This window comes from Synchiropus splendidus, chromosome 15 (genome assembly GCF_027744825.2).
Source record: "Synchiropus splendidus isolate RoL2022-P1 chromosome 15, RoL_Sspl_1.0, whole genome shotgun sequence".
Classification (NCBI taxonomy): domain Eukaryota; kingdom Metazoa; phylum Chordata; class Actinopteri; order Syngnathiformes; family Callionymidae; genus Synchiropus; species Synchiropus splendidus.
In genome coordinates this window covers 4,425,816-4,439,852 of record NC_071348.1, presented here as the reverse complement: position 1 = coordinate 4,439,852, position 14,037 = coordinate 4,425,816, and the positions used below count along the sequence as shown (strand labels likewise).

The window sequence follows — 14,037 nt, the reverse complement described above, 5'->3', positions numbered from 1 at the left end:
TTATCGGGAGAGAATGGATATGCGCTGAGCTGTTCCACACCTCCGCGCCGGTGATCGACAGCTGTGGATCTCCTCGTCAATCCTGGCTCTGACACTGGCGACTCCAGTCGGGGATGAGTGAGGAGACGCGGAGCTGCGGCGACCATCTCCGGAGTCCAGAGCGCATCATCTCTCACCATGACAACCTTCGACTTCTCCGACGTGGAAGCGTTCTTGGACTGCCACCCGGATCTCTTTGAGGAGTATTTAGTCCGCAAGGCGAAGTGTGACCAGATCGGCAGGTGGTTGAAGGTTCACCAGCCCTCCAAAGTGTCCGGCTCGGAGGAGAGACGCGGCGCGCTCCGGGATCCTCTCTGGCCGTCGAACCCGGACGGTCTGCGGAGGAGATCATCCCACATGGAGCTGCGGCGCAACTTCGCCCGCTCCAAAGCCACCACCGCTCACCGGACCTACGACGAGCACGTCAGCTTGATCGAACACGAGGATCAGTCCAGCATGAGGCGCCGTGCGCTCCTGCGTAAAGCCAGCTCTCTGCCACCGACCACTGCGCACATCCTCAGCGCGCTGCTGGAATCCAGAGTCAACGTGCCCCAGTACGCATCCAGCGCCATCGACTACAAGTACCGGCTGAAGGAGACCAACGAGCGGGAGTTCTTCTTGGAGCTAGTAAAAGACATCTCCAACGAGCTGGACCTGACCAACCTCAGCTACAAAATCCTGATTAACGTGTGCATTCTGGTGGACGCGGACAGATGTTCTCTGTTCCTGGTGGAGGGTCCGGCGCACAAGAGGACTCTGGTCTCCAAGTTCTTTGACGTCCATTCGGGCACCACAGTCAGACCCTCATCCAACACCCTGAACTCCAACGAGGTGCAGGTGCCCTGGGGAAAGGGCATCATCGGGTACGTGGCAGAGCATGGAGAGACTGTCAACATCCCCAACGCTTATGAGGTAAATGAAAATGGAGATGATCTTGAGACCTCTTGCTGTGTCCCAGACCCTTCCGTTATATCAACTTTTTAAGTAAGTAAGTAATGCTCGACTCGAGTCATCACAACTCAGTTGGTAGAAGTCTGCTGGCCAACTTCCACAGAACCTTTAAAAGTCCGACAGGGGAGGCTTTGTGAGTCACCACCGTATAAGAGGAAGTGTTCAGTTGAAACTGAAGAGCACCGGCTCTTTGGCTCTGCAGCAGAGTGCCAGATGATAATGAAAAGAATGTTTTTACACAGAGAGTAAAGAAAACCATTGAAGACAGTGTGCAGTTTAACACCAATAGTACAGAACGACAGCATGAAGTGGTATGAGAAGGCCAGTGTGGCAACACCTCCTGGAAGATGCAGCTTGTGATAATAATGATAATAAATGTAAAGAAGGAACTTGACGGTGAAAGGTGAAGAAACAGTCAAGAAAAGTTGAATCAACCACACGCAGCAGATATGAACTTACGCAATAGAGGCACAATATCATGCAACAGAAAGTGAAGAAGCTTGAAAATATCCCGGGCTCCACAAAGCGGCATGGAAAAACCTCTCAAATTAAAGGGGACTTTAGCTGCAATCTCTGGATATTATTTCATTGGAAACAGGCTGATGGTTTTATATAAAACATGAAAATGAATGACACTTATTTTCCGCAGAGAAGGACTTCAGATCAGAGGCACCAGTGCAGGGGAACCAAAGGGAAGTGTGGGTAATTAGCTTTATGATGTCAGATGAGCGTTGTTTGCACAGAGAGAAACAAAACTGGTCCATCATCAGCATCACACCAGTTGCTGTCAAGATATTATGTAACACCCTCAAGCAAGAGAGTGATGCTGATCCCCCCCGAGGTCTGCTGCTGCAACAGAGAGGATGAGCGACTGTGCGTGAGGAGGATAAGTTGTGCGACTGTAGCTCATGCATGTTGAGTTCAATGGCTCACGTTAAAGGTGCAGTGTGTAAAACCAAGGAGCAGCAGCTACTTCAGAAGACAGATTCCAATAAGGTCACCTTTGTCGATCAGTTAATAGATCTCGGCGACGAATGTGACCTTCCTGCGCGCTTGTTTTCAAGGCTAAGTCAGTTGCAAGGTCGCAGGATAAATCCTTTTAACAAGGTCCTGGAATAAACAAGAGCTCAACCAATGGAATCCACATCCACCATGGCCCATTACCATGGCAACCAGACTCAAAGAGGATATTTGTTTAAAGTCCAAAATCAAGCCAGACCATCAGAACCACCAGCATGTCTCGACAGAATCGAAGCTAATGTTTTATTTATAACCCAATTTCATTCATCTACACATGCATCTTTTGCTTCTTTAAGGTGTTGTTTTTTTCTTGTTCTGTCTTATGTTTGTTTGGAAATGAGTGAACAGATATGACGCCCAGGGAATTAGGATATGGGAGTAACGTCAGGCGCAGGCCTGCTCCCCAGACTCCTAGTTTTGAACTGCCTCCAGCATCTTCTTCAGGACACTACAAGCTGCTTCTCAGCCAGTGTCTCCAACTGCTACATGATGATGTCCCAGCCCAGGTCCTCTACCTGAATAGGTTTTTGTCCTTGCCAGGACCACCGCTTCAGCGACGAGATCGACAAGCTAACAGGGTACAAGACTCAGTCGATCCTCTGCATGGCCATCTGCAACAGTGACGGCGAGGTCATCGGCGTGGTGCAAGCCATCAACAAAAACCCCATGGGCACCCCCTTCACCGAGGACGACGAGAAGGTGAGCAGGTCCACGTGAGTTTTAAAGAATTATTTCAGGTATGAAGAGAAGATTGGATTCTGGGATGAGCAAACACACGCGTTGCTCTGCAGTGATACAGAAAGAATGTGAATCTTTTTAATGGCTGTGGAAGGGGCAAAGTGTTCTCTCAGAGGCAACACAGCCGAGGAATGAAGACTGGAGGTCAGCCTCGAGTCAAGTGTGGAACATTAAAAGCTGTGCAATATACGCTCTCGCACATTTGGAGGATAAACTCTCGACTGCTCCCTGGTCGTTGCACTTAAAGTGAGCTGAGTAGAATGCATTAAAGCTAAATTCACCGCTCCGCACTTAATGAGTACCTATATCTTTCCTCACGTTTTACTGTGACCAAATATTACACAGCAACTCCCAGACACATTAGGAGGGAAGCAGAGATGAAAATTGTCCACCATCAGTCCTCACAAATCCACACCGGCCACTTTGGAAGATGCTGACTGAACAATTCCTGGTGTGAAGTTTTGGGCAATCAAAGAAGTCAGGAAGTTGGGGGGCGGAAGGAGGGGATGTTCAGTCGCATCACATGCATTTCTGTTATGAGATGAACTAGATGACAGCGGACTGTCTGGTGGTGGTGTGGAGAATAAATGCTCTCCTCCAATGATGGTGCTCCACAGTTGATTCTGCTCCTTGGTTATTTTATTTTATTTCTATTCGTAACTATACACTCAAGGAACAAAGGAAACAGAGTTAAAATATTGTCAAAAAAAGACACATTCAGATGTGCTTTGATTTGGAGAAATAACTGAAAGAAATTAGGACAAATATTTTGGAATTTTAAATGAAATATAATTTAATGCAAAATATATTTGGGATAATAAGGTTTATCATGCTTTAGGAAAACTGGTGTGTAATTTGACAACAAAAATATCAGAGCAGTACAAAGGTAAACATGAAAATAGAAGAATATTTAAGTTAGTCCATAAAACATTAGAACATTTTTAACGACCTAATTTCACATATGGACTTACCTAATCAGAGAAATGTTGTTATATTTTTACTTTCACTTTGCTGTCTTTATTTGATCGCAATATCCTGTCATCATTCACGGCTGCTACCTACCACTGTGTCCTGAAGGGGGCAGTGGATGAGTTCCCCTACACCAGAGGTGGACAATAAAGTTCCTAAAGGGCCACATTAGAAACTGTTACGGTTGTGAGGGGCCACCATCAAACGAAAGAAAGCGATGATGGAAATATTTGTCTCGAAATATTTAATTTTATATGCACTCAATTTGAATATAAATTAACTATGGACCAGGCTTTCAAAAATTAAAAGGCAATTTATTTCAAAATTTATTTTCAGTATTCAGTATAACAAAAAAAAAGAAAAGTGGCTAAAGAAAAGAAGAAAATTTTAGTCTTAAAACAAGAACATGCTATATTTACTGCTGAAGTGGTGGCAGTGACTCAAAGAAGGCAGAATAATTTGTTATAGTTTTAGTCTGACGTCAAACGGGCCACGAAAATATAGGCATCGGGCTGCAAATGCCCCCGGGCCGCACTTTGCCCAGGTCTGACCTACACCTATGGCTATTTTAAACATACAGAGGAGTGAAGACTCAGCATCTCATTACTCATGTCCAAGCTACAAACTATCTTCAGTTAACTGAGATGTTTTCAGTGCCTTTTTTTCCAAAAATCAATGCTTCATTGCCAAAGAATCCATCCCCACTCACTCATTGTTTGCATGAAACCAGGTGCTGCAGATGTATCTACCCTTCTGTGGAATATCCATCTCAAATGCCAAGCTGTTTTCCGAGTCGCGCAAGGAGTACGAGAGGAGTCGGGTGAGAACTTCCTCGCTCACCATTTCAGTCTGAACGATCCAGTTGACTGTGGAGGTATTGTGATTAAGGCTCTCCTGGAGGTGGTGAATGACCTGTTTGAGGAGCAGACGGACCTGGAGAAGATTGTCCGGAAGATCATGCAGCGAGCGTTGACCCTGCTGCAGTGTGAACGCTGCTCAGTGCTGCTGCTGGAGGACATCGACTCTCCGGTGATGACCTAGCCTGCAGATATCTACGACTCGCTTCCTAGCATCTCACGTGACTTTCTCCGTAGGTGGTGAAGTTCTCCAAAACTTTTGAGCTCATGTCTCCTTTGTGCAACATGGACCGAGACATTAGGTGAGCGCTCAAAGCGTTCTTCATCAATCATCATCACTTCACCACCATCAGCATCATCATCATCATCATCATATAAAATGAAATCCAAAGTATGTTTTTGAATACATTTCGTGTTTGCAGCCATAACATGTTGATGTAGAATCACATAAACATGGTGTTGTCACGTTCATTGGAGTCCACACTTCTATTCTTACGCATACCCAGATGAGGCACTCACAGCTCATCCAAGTAAACATGCATTTTGCCGTTCCCCCGGTGAAACAGTCGACCACAAACACGTGATTTCTCTGGTTGTTTACAGCAGCATGGAGAAGCTTTCATGCTCCGACTGGCTGATCAATAACAGCATCGCAGAGCTGGTGGCTTCTACTGGACTTCCTGTAAACATCAGCGACGTCTGCCAGGACCCCCGCTTTGATGCTGAGGTGGGCTTATCAGTCATCTAGTCCAAACTCAATTACTGAGGTGGAGATCAGCAGATGCTTCATTGATGTGATGCATCATGGAGCTTCGAGCTTCAGGAGTCAAACTTGATCAGCATGAAGTGGTGAATACACCCTGAATATCCTTATAGGGAGTGTGTTTATTATCTGCAGTTGCAATGCTTTTAAAAGGTCATAGGACACAAACAGACAGAGAGCCACTTAATGCAAACACACCTGAGTGTAATTTGGAGTCATCAATCAACCTTTGTATGTATTTGGAGTGTGGGAAGAAACCGGAGTGCCGCACACGAGTACAGGGGCTGAAGAGCTATTCTCCAGGAATGTCTCCGCCGAGTGGTCATTGACTGTACTCCAGTCAAACGCACAAGCTCAGCCGATGTTTTGTTCCCAGGTTAAAGTGATGTGACAGTCATCAATGATGGAATTTGTTGATGGAATGGAAAATATTCAGATAAATATGAGGCCAAAACTTTGATGAAGATTTGAAGTTGTTTCCACGTATCGCGGTGAACTCCAAAAAACTCATCCACATTAACTTACAAAGCTAATTTTGTTGTTTGAGCACTTTAATGTTGGGTTGCCTTGCTATGAGCTGGAACTTTCAGTGTCATCTATTTGCGGCTAGTGTCAAACCCAAGGCGAGGGGCCAAATCTGGCCCTCCAATTCCTTTAATGCAGCCAATAACTTACACTAAGGGACACTGGGACTGAAATTCTGGCCCCTGCTCTGTGTCGTCACAGGCTGATCAAGCATCAGGATTTCACATCAGGTCTGTGTTGTGCGTCCCAATCTGGAACAGAACTCACCAGATCATCGGTAGGTTCCTCTGAGGGTAAAAATAAAAGTTCTGAAACAGCTCAGTCTGGTGTTTTCCCAACAGGAGTGGCACAAATCCTGAACCGCCTGGACAGGAAAACCTTCAACGATGCTGACCAGAGACTTTTTGAGGTACGATTTGATGTCTTTCTTAAAAGATAAACAGTCTTTTAAGTCTTTTGTTTGTGTCCTTGAAGGCGTTTGTGATATTCTGCGGACTCGGGATCAACAACACAATGATGTACAATCAAGTGAAGAAGACCTGGGCCAAACAGTCGGTGGCTTTAGATGTGAGCGTGCATTCGTTTTTTCCATCAGTCACTCTGGAATGCTTAGTCAATCCCTGCTACTGCGGACGCCTTGCACAGATGATGAGGTGAAGGATGACTATATTCTGGTTCTGTGTTAATCATTAATGTGTATACCTAACTAGCGACTGGCTTCAGCGCTCGATACATCGCTCCAATAATAAACAGCACATTAACAGACTGACACACCGAGCTAAAATCAAACACGTCCCCTGGAAGTGTGCCGTTCATTAAAGATAATCTTTACGCTTGTTCGTTGGCGTCTCCATCTGTCTCCTGCTCCACTGGCCGGCGTCTAACCCGAATTCTCACATTATCCTCAGTAAACATGTTTCTGCTTCTCCACCATCAATATTTCAGTGGAGCTTTATTAATTCATGACACACACACACGTGCCAGTCTGCTCACATCAAACACAACTGATGCACAAATACCCTCTGATGGGGTCTTTAAGCGCGAAATGAGTTTCAGGAATCTCAGAGTCATAAACGCAGTCTGGTTGAGAATGGGTCGCGAGATTACACCAGAGTCTTGGAAAAAAAAAAGTTCAGTTAGCCGCGGAGGAAAATATTAAATACAACTTTCAGGTTGTATTTCACTGGAAGCTCATTTAGATTTACACACTGGTTTGTTTTCAGCTATTCTTAGCACCTCCTGTATGTGTGCGATGTGTTTGTGAGCCTTTACTGCCACCTGCTGTCTGACTTTGTTGATTGCAGTCAGTGATGTTTTTAAATAAAATTAAAGTAGGGCAATAATAGTGAGTATAAAAAATCACAGTGTGCGTGGAAATGAGCAGCTTGGTGGTCTCTCTTGTTTTCTAATTTCTTTCTCACACTTTGAAAACTTTTAGATGTTGTCCTACCATGCAACCTGCTCCAAAGTGGAAGTGGACAGACTGAAGGTAAATTTTGTACCAATAAAATGTATTCATCCACCAATATCCTCATCGGGTTCGGGGCATCACAAGACACAGACTTCCCTCTCCCCAGACTCTGACAAAGGCAGTAATGGCCGTGGAAATAAGTCCAATTTATCACCTACAATTTTGGCCGGACTCTGGTCACAGACGGTGTGATGTTTCAGTAGCACACGGGTACATTCCAGCGGACCTTGCACAGAACAGAGATGAGAAGCTCAGCCATGAGGGAGACTCACTCATTGTGGGAACATCTGGTTGATCCCCTTAAGAACAAAGATGTTCGTGGTGAGAGGGAAGTCTGCGCCTCTTCACTGTGACCCTGCACCATCCGTGGATGGATGACCAAGTTTCCCTGGCGACCTTCTGCTCTCACAGGCAGCCAAGATCCCCTTGAGCAGCGAGCTGGGCATTGATGAGTTTCACTTCAACGACTTCTCTTTGGACAACGACGCCATGATCACAGCATCGCTGCGAATGTTCTTGGAGCTTGGGGTCGTCCAAAAGTTCAAAATCGACTATGAGGTACGCTAAAGCGCCGGCTCACCACCGTTCAACGCACACACTGATGTCTCTGTGTCGGACTTTCGACAGGTGCTGTGCCGCTGGCTGCTCACTGTGAGGAAGAACTACAGAACTGTTGCTTATCACAACTGGAGACACGCGTTCAACGTGTCCCAGTGCATGTTCGTCATGATCACAGTGAGTCTGAGGGGGGCAGGTGCGAAAATAAAAGCATCTGTGGATGTGAATGAGGCGTCATAAATGTTACACATACTCAAATCAGGGAATTGGACAAATACGATTTTTGTTTAATATTGCATATCGCATTATAACTATAATTGTAAAACAACGGTTAGTGTTTGACTGTTGGCAGTATTTTAAAAACGTGATTTTATATTAGATTAAAAGCGTGAAACAGCACCATCTACAGATCAGTTTGTGTTACAACAACTTGAAGTGAAGTCATTGTAAGAACATGTGATCTCGCAGTGCAGTTCAACCATGTGTGCAGCTGGGATTCCATAATGGGTTAAAGCCCTCCTCAACTGTGTCTTCTTTCTCTCTGAAGTACAGCATGAAAGGATGTTTTGTGACAGATTCAAAGAGCTTGTTTCCATGACTACAGTTCCTTCACACCGATAAAGTACATGCATTAATGAAAACCTTAGAATCAACTGGTGAATATATTAATTGAGAAATGGAAATATTTTCTGGAATATATTGCTGGAATGAAATCACCATGAAGACGAGAGGAGAAACAGGATCGACCGGGCCAAAGAATCAATAATAAATGTGCTGATGAAACACTAGCGTTCATGTCAGAACTTTCTTTTGCTGTAAAACTTCTGATCCTCTCAGACTGCCAGCTTCCAGGACGTGTTATCAGATGCTGAGATTTTGGCTCTGATGGTCGGGTGTCTGTGTCATGACCTGGACCACCGTGGCACCAACAACGCCTTCCAAGCCAAGTGAGTAGAACCTCACCGATCGGATTTGTAGGCATGTTATTTACCATGTGGCTTGCAGGACTGGCTCGGCACTGGCCTTGCTCTACGGCACTTCAGCGACTCTGGAACATCATCATTTCAATCACGCGGTGATGATCCTCCAAAGTGAGGTAAGACCATTTGAGTGGAGCGATGAAGTGAGCCATGTTTTGTTTTCATTGCACTTTCGTAGCTCGAGCAGTTCACACACAGGAGCAGGTAGCATGCAGCTACTGCATAATAAAAGCCTGTCATGTCCGCTGAACCCTGAAGTCTCTCACTGGTTTTTCCACAGCCTCCTGAGAAAACACCTAAAGATTTCATCAGCAAGTCGCTCAAATCACCGCCAACTAGATTCTGTATTGATTTGTCTGAAAAAAAAGGGAAAAAAAAACGTGGTGGAAAGTCTATAGGTCATTATAACAAGGACTTCATTTGACACTGAGCGATGACTTTACCGATGCATCGGCTAAAAAGGACAAATCCTGGCCTTCTTTTCCATGTGATTTCTTATTCACACAGGGTCACAACATCTTCGCCAACCTCTGCTCCAAAGAGTACAGCAACATGATGCAACTGTTGAAGCAGGCCATTCTCTCCACAGACCTGACGCTGCACTTCGAGTGAGTAAAACCTTCAGCTCCATGGCCCTTAGATACAGTAGCTCCTCCAACTCTCCCACAATTCCTCCCTTATAAAATCACTAGATTAGGACACTGAGGTTGATGGTCGACTCTGCCGAACATATTCATCTGTTGCTGTCATTTTCAAAGGCGCAGGAGCAAGTTTTTCGAGTGCGCTCTATCTGGAGAATTCAGCTGGACGGATGAAGGACACAGAGAAATCCTCAGGTGGTCAATTATTCATAAAAACACGCATGTGCTGTGATCAATTGTGTTAAGCAAAGGCTAATAAGACAACGTCTCTATGGACAGGTCGATGCTGATGACAGCCTGTGACCTGGGCGCCGTCACGAGACCCTGGAAGATTTCCAAACAGGTTGATCCTAACACCGACTGCATTATTGTTGTTTCATTGGCTTTACCTGAAGAAACAAGGGGGAAACCGCTCAGCTGCTTCGGCACAAAGGCATTTGTATGGTGATGGCAACTTAAGAAACTCCCACGGATCCCTCTCCCAAGTATCCCAACCATACCCCCTTATGCAAGAGGTGGTAGCTCTCCTCCACGTCTCTGACAGATGATGAGAGTTTCTCACTGCTTGTGACGCTGCGTATTATTCTTTCAAAAGGAGTTCCATGGAATTATGTGAGAAAAAGACACTTTAGGTTGTGCAGTGCCACAAATGAAAGTCTTGTAATGTGCAGCGTAATTTGGAAATAAGACCATAAGTAAGGGAAAATGTATCCCTGCTTGAGATACATCTGTTCATTGCTGGGATCCATCGAAATCCTTGCAAGCCATGGTTGTGTGTCCCTGGAGCGTCTAAGATTCACAACCAGCGACCTTGCTGTTTGAGGAAATCAGAGTGCTAAAAAGCCAAATGAGCGCAGCCAGAACTGTTGCGAGCAGTCGTACAAAGCGGTACACAAAAATGTGAGTAATGACTGGAGACCGCATGAGGAACAAATCTCCAACAACCAGATGAGTCATGAAATTTTAATCAGAAAAGCACTGAATATTTAACCATAATATTTCTGACAGAGAAAGCAAGCTGATTGGTTGAGGCGGCGATTAATCACGTTAGTGATGAATTATTGATCGCCGGCGTGTTGTGCACAGAATATTTGACCAAATGTTTCAGCGATGCAAGAGAAATATTTTCAACAAAGATGCAAAACATTTTGTTTGTCAGGTTGCAGAGCTGGTGACCAGTGAGTTCTTTGAGCAAGGCGACAGAGAGAGGTCGGAACTGAAGATGACGCCAGCGGTGAGAACTTCAACAGAAGATGTTTGCTTCTCTAACTGTCCAACCACCTGTGTATTTGGCTGCATGTTTCAAAACATCAGGGAAAGGGCCCCTTACATCATGTGTCAAACTCAAGGCCTAGGGGCCAAATACAGCCCGTCAAGTCATTTTATGTGGCCAATCTTTAGAGAATGGTTTTAATCTTCCCAAAATGGGGAAAAGGCACTTTTCCCAAGCTTGTTCACATCAGGTTTGAATGTTTGCTGCCCAAACAGGAAGTGTCCAGACTTTTCTAAATACACTGGGCCTATGGTTCGGTTTGTATCTTAAAACAACACGTGAAGTTAGGATCAAGTGTATTTTTGAAAAAGGTGTTGACTCTCTCTGTAGGCCATTTTTGACCGAAATCGCAAAGATGAGTTACCAGTCCTACAGCTGGAATGGATCGATGGCATCTGCAAGCCTCTTTACCAGGTACCTCAGTTCCTCACGGCTCTCAGAGAATATGACAGCGAGCATCGTTCTCCGGTGTGTTTCACAGTCACTGTTCAAGCTGAACAGGAAGCTCCAGCCCATGGTCGACGGGATCGACGCCAACCGGAGGAAGTGGCAGGAACTGTGCTCCTCTTATCAACAATCTCGACGCGCGTCTGAGTCAAGGTCAAGTCGTGAGTCCCCCAATCCTGATCTCACAGTCCAGCCAAAGGACGGCACACGTGAATCCAAGTCCAGTCAGGATGTGCTCATCGGAGACAACAAGAAAGAAAGTGTCCAGAAGAAGTAAGCTCAAGACTTGGGATTTGACCCAGTCCTGTGATGACACGCCCGTGAAGGGATACATGACAGTTTACAGTTCAAACCGCACATCTTTCCCAGACTGAGTCAGATTCAGGGGTCGGCCCTTTCGAAGGGCAGTTTCTACATTTCTACTGAATTCCTCAAAAGCTTTTTATCCACTATTAGCAACCAAACCAAAGTTGTGATCACTGTTTGTTTCGGGACCTGAAGTGACCCATGAAGACGCCTTGAATACAGATATTCACTGTGAAGATCTCAGTCTCGGCAAGTCGCCCTCCTGAATGTAGACTGGAGCATGACGGTGTTCCTGAATGTCACTCACTGATGTCTTACCTCGTCTGCATGTCGCTGCAGCATGAGGTGGTTCCTGACATTTGCAGCTGAACTGAGCCTTTTGATCAACTTAGCCATGAACACATCTCGACGCAGTGCATGTGTGTGTGTCATGTCTCAACACAACTCAACGTTACACAAAAATACTTTAATTCCCAAGATTTTTGCAACACTTCATTTAAAAAAGTACAAAAGCTAATATGTTCTAATCGGCATCAAATGCTATTTTTCTGAGTCAGGCAAAACTGTACCTCTTAAAAATGTGTTTTTGGTTGTTACTGGTGCTGCAGTGTGGGCATGTGTGCTTTTGTGATGGTTTCCTCAGAGCATCATTTATTTAGTTTATTTCTTTGGCATTTTATTTGCTGTCTTCTGTTTATTGAAGTATTTCTTCTACTGAAGTATTATCTGAGATTTTTCCTTCTTTTTGTGTTTCAAACATTAAAGTTCAAGTGCTTTGCAGTGGGATAACAAAAAATAAAATCAATGCACAACCTCTTATTTTTCAAATAAATGAAAAATATTAATGAAGGAGCACCTGAATATACAGAATATAGATAATAAATGATTAAAAAAAGAAATATAATTGTGTCTAATATAATGGTGTATAAATATTAACAACAAAAGAATCGCATAGGAAATTTTGAAATAAATAAATATATAGTTGTGAAAATGTGGACATAAATTAATCGAGAAACAAATGAAGTATATTCAAAACAGAAATTGTGAAATAAACAGAAATTATTTACAGAATTGGGGAAATTAATAACACAATATAAATGCGTGGAGGAATAAATATTTAGCACACAAAAAGAGAAATAAATACATAGATGAGGGAACATAAATAAGATTCTCCTCATTAACAATAACAATAATAAACTCCTCAATAAATATGTATGCTAGACAGCCATAATCTGTATTTATGCTGTTTGTTTTCGAAGATTTGTTGTTATTGGCATTGTTGACTTGTTCACTGCTATAGAGCCAACAGCACTGTTAGCCAGTGGCAAATCCAATGTTCACCTTTCCAAAACATTAAGCATCAAATGAAAATCTTTGCTGTCATTTCTCCAATAGTGGAAGCATCTGAAAATTCCTGTTTGTATTTTGAAGCTCTTTGCTGCTTGTTTAAAGAGTTTAAGAGTGTCCGTTTACTTTGTTGACTCTCCATGCGTTTTCTTTCTCGGACTGAATCGCATGCTGGTTATTTGGATTACCGTGAGAAATGCATGTTGGAACTGAAAACCTTTATTGCCCAATGAGATTTGCTTTGCATGATGGGAACGTTGCTGCTGCGCTTCTGTCCCGCGCAGACGAAGATTTCTATTTTCACATGGTCGCCGCCTCTATGAAAGGTATTTTTTTCAGACACTGAAAACTATATTTATGTCAAACGACTGGTATTTTGTTTCTGAAAAATTTGTACTCCTCACAAAACTCAAGAAGAGAAGGAAAGTTACACGATAAAAAAATGCAGTACTGTAAATACCGCTGCCTGTATTTTGTGAATAAAATACTGTGATGTTTTAATCCTCATGTGCTTCATTTATCAACGTCGTACTACCACTCTCCTCTGAGTCTCTCATGCATTACTGAGCTTCCACTCATTTGAACTGAGGTTACTACCCAAACAACCGACCACAGGTGTCCATCCTTCACAATATTCCGATACTAAAACTCCTGACGTGTAAGGAATGTGATGTGTATTTGTGAAGAAGCTTCTTTAATGAATCAAAACTCAGGCGAGCAGCTGCTCGATTGCATTAGAGGTTGCCATGGCAACATAGTGAGAAATATGTACAGACCAGATGAAGCATGTGAAGAATGTTTTCTCTCAGGAAAGGTCGAAAACTATGTTAAATCATTTTTCATTCAATAAACATACATGCAGTACTGTGGATGTGGAACCCGAGCGAAGCATCTTTGCCGATGATCTACTTTATTGTTTGAGACCGAGCCCATCCGGACCTGTTGGTTCCGATTCATTGCAGAGCTGAGAACAAAGCTGGTCCAAAGCTCCCGTGAATAAAAGATGACTGTCGAGAGCTACACTATCTCGCTGCGGAGATGCTAAAGGTTAACTCATCCGGCGAAACAAAACTGAGAGCGCATTGTGGAGAGGATGTTTCCATATTCATACAGTCTCTTTTACACTTCCACAGAGAGCGTTTGATGTGGATC

General features: G+C 44.0%; 1 protein-coding gene across 2 annotated transcripts; it reads left to right on the top strand.

The window, feature by feature from the left end:
- pde11al (phosphodiesterase 11a, like) lies at nucleotides 1–13,309 on the top strand. 2 transcript variants are annotated; one of them, XM_053887617.1, is made up of 20 exons: nucleotides 1–951; nucleotides 2,551–2,709; nucleotides 4,448–4,537; nucleotides 4,606–4,746; nucleotides 4,812–4,876; nucleotides 5,181–5,301; nucleotides 6,064–6,139; nucleotides 6,204–6,271; nucleotides 6,337–6,429; nucleotides 7,301–7,351; nucleotides 7,745–7,891; nucleotides 7,961–8,068; nucleotides 8,729–8,838; nucleotides 8,897–8,987; nucleotides 9,379–9,479; nucleotides 9,630–9,707; nucleotides 9,792–9,855; nucleotides 10,672–10,746; nucleotides 11,116–11,199; nucleotides 11,267–13,309. In XM_053887617.1, exons 1-20 carry the CDS (start codon nucleotides 178–180, stop codon nucleotides 11,507–11,509), a joined length of 2,739 nt encoding a protein of 912 aa, XP_053743592.1. In that variant the 5' UTR covers nucleotides 1–177; the 3' UTR covers nucleotides 11,510–13,309. The 2 variants fall into 2 exon arrangements, with proteins under 2 accessions (XP_053743592.1, XP_053743591.1); XM_053887616.1 differs by having other exon boundaries at nucleotides 5,178–5,301.
- Nucleotides 13,310–14,037: the final 728 nt, after the last annotated feature.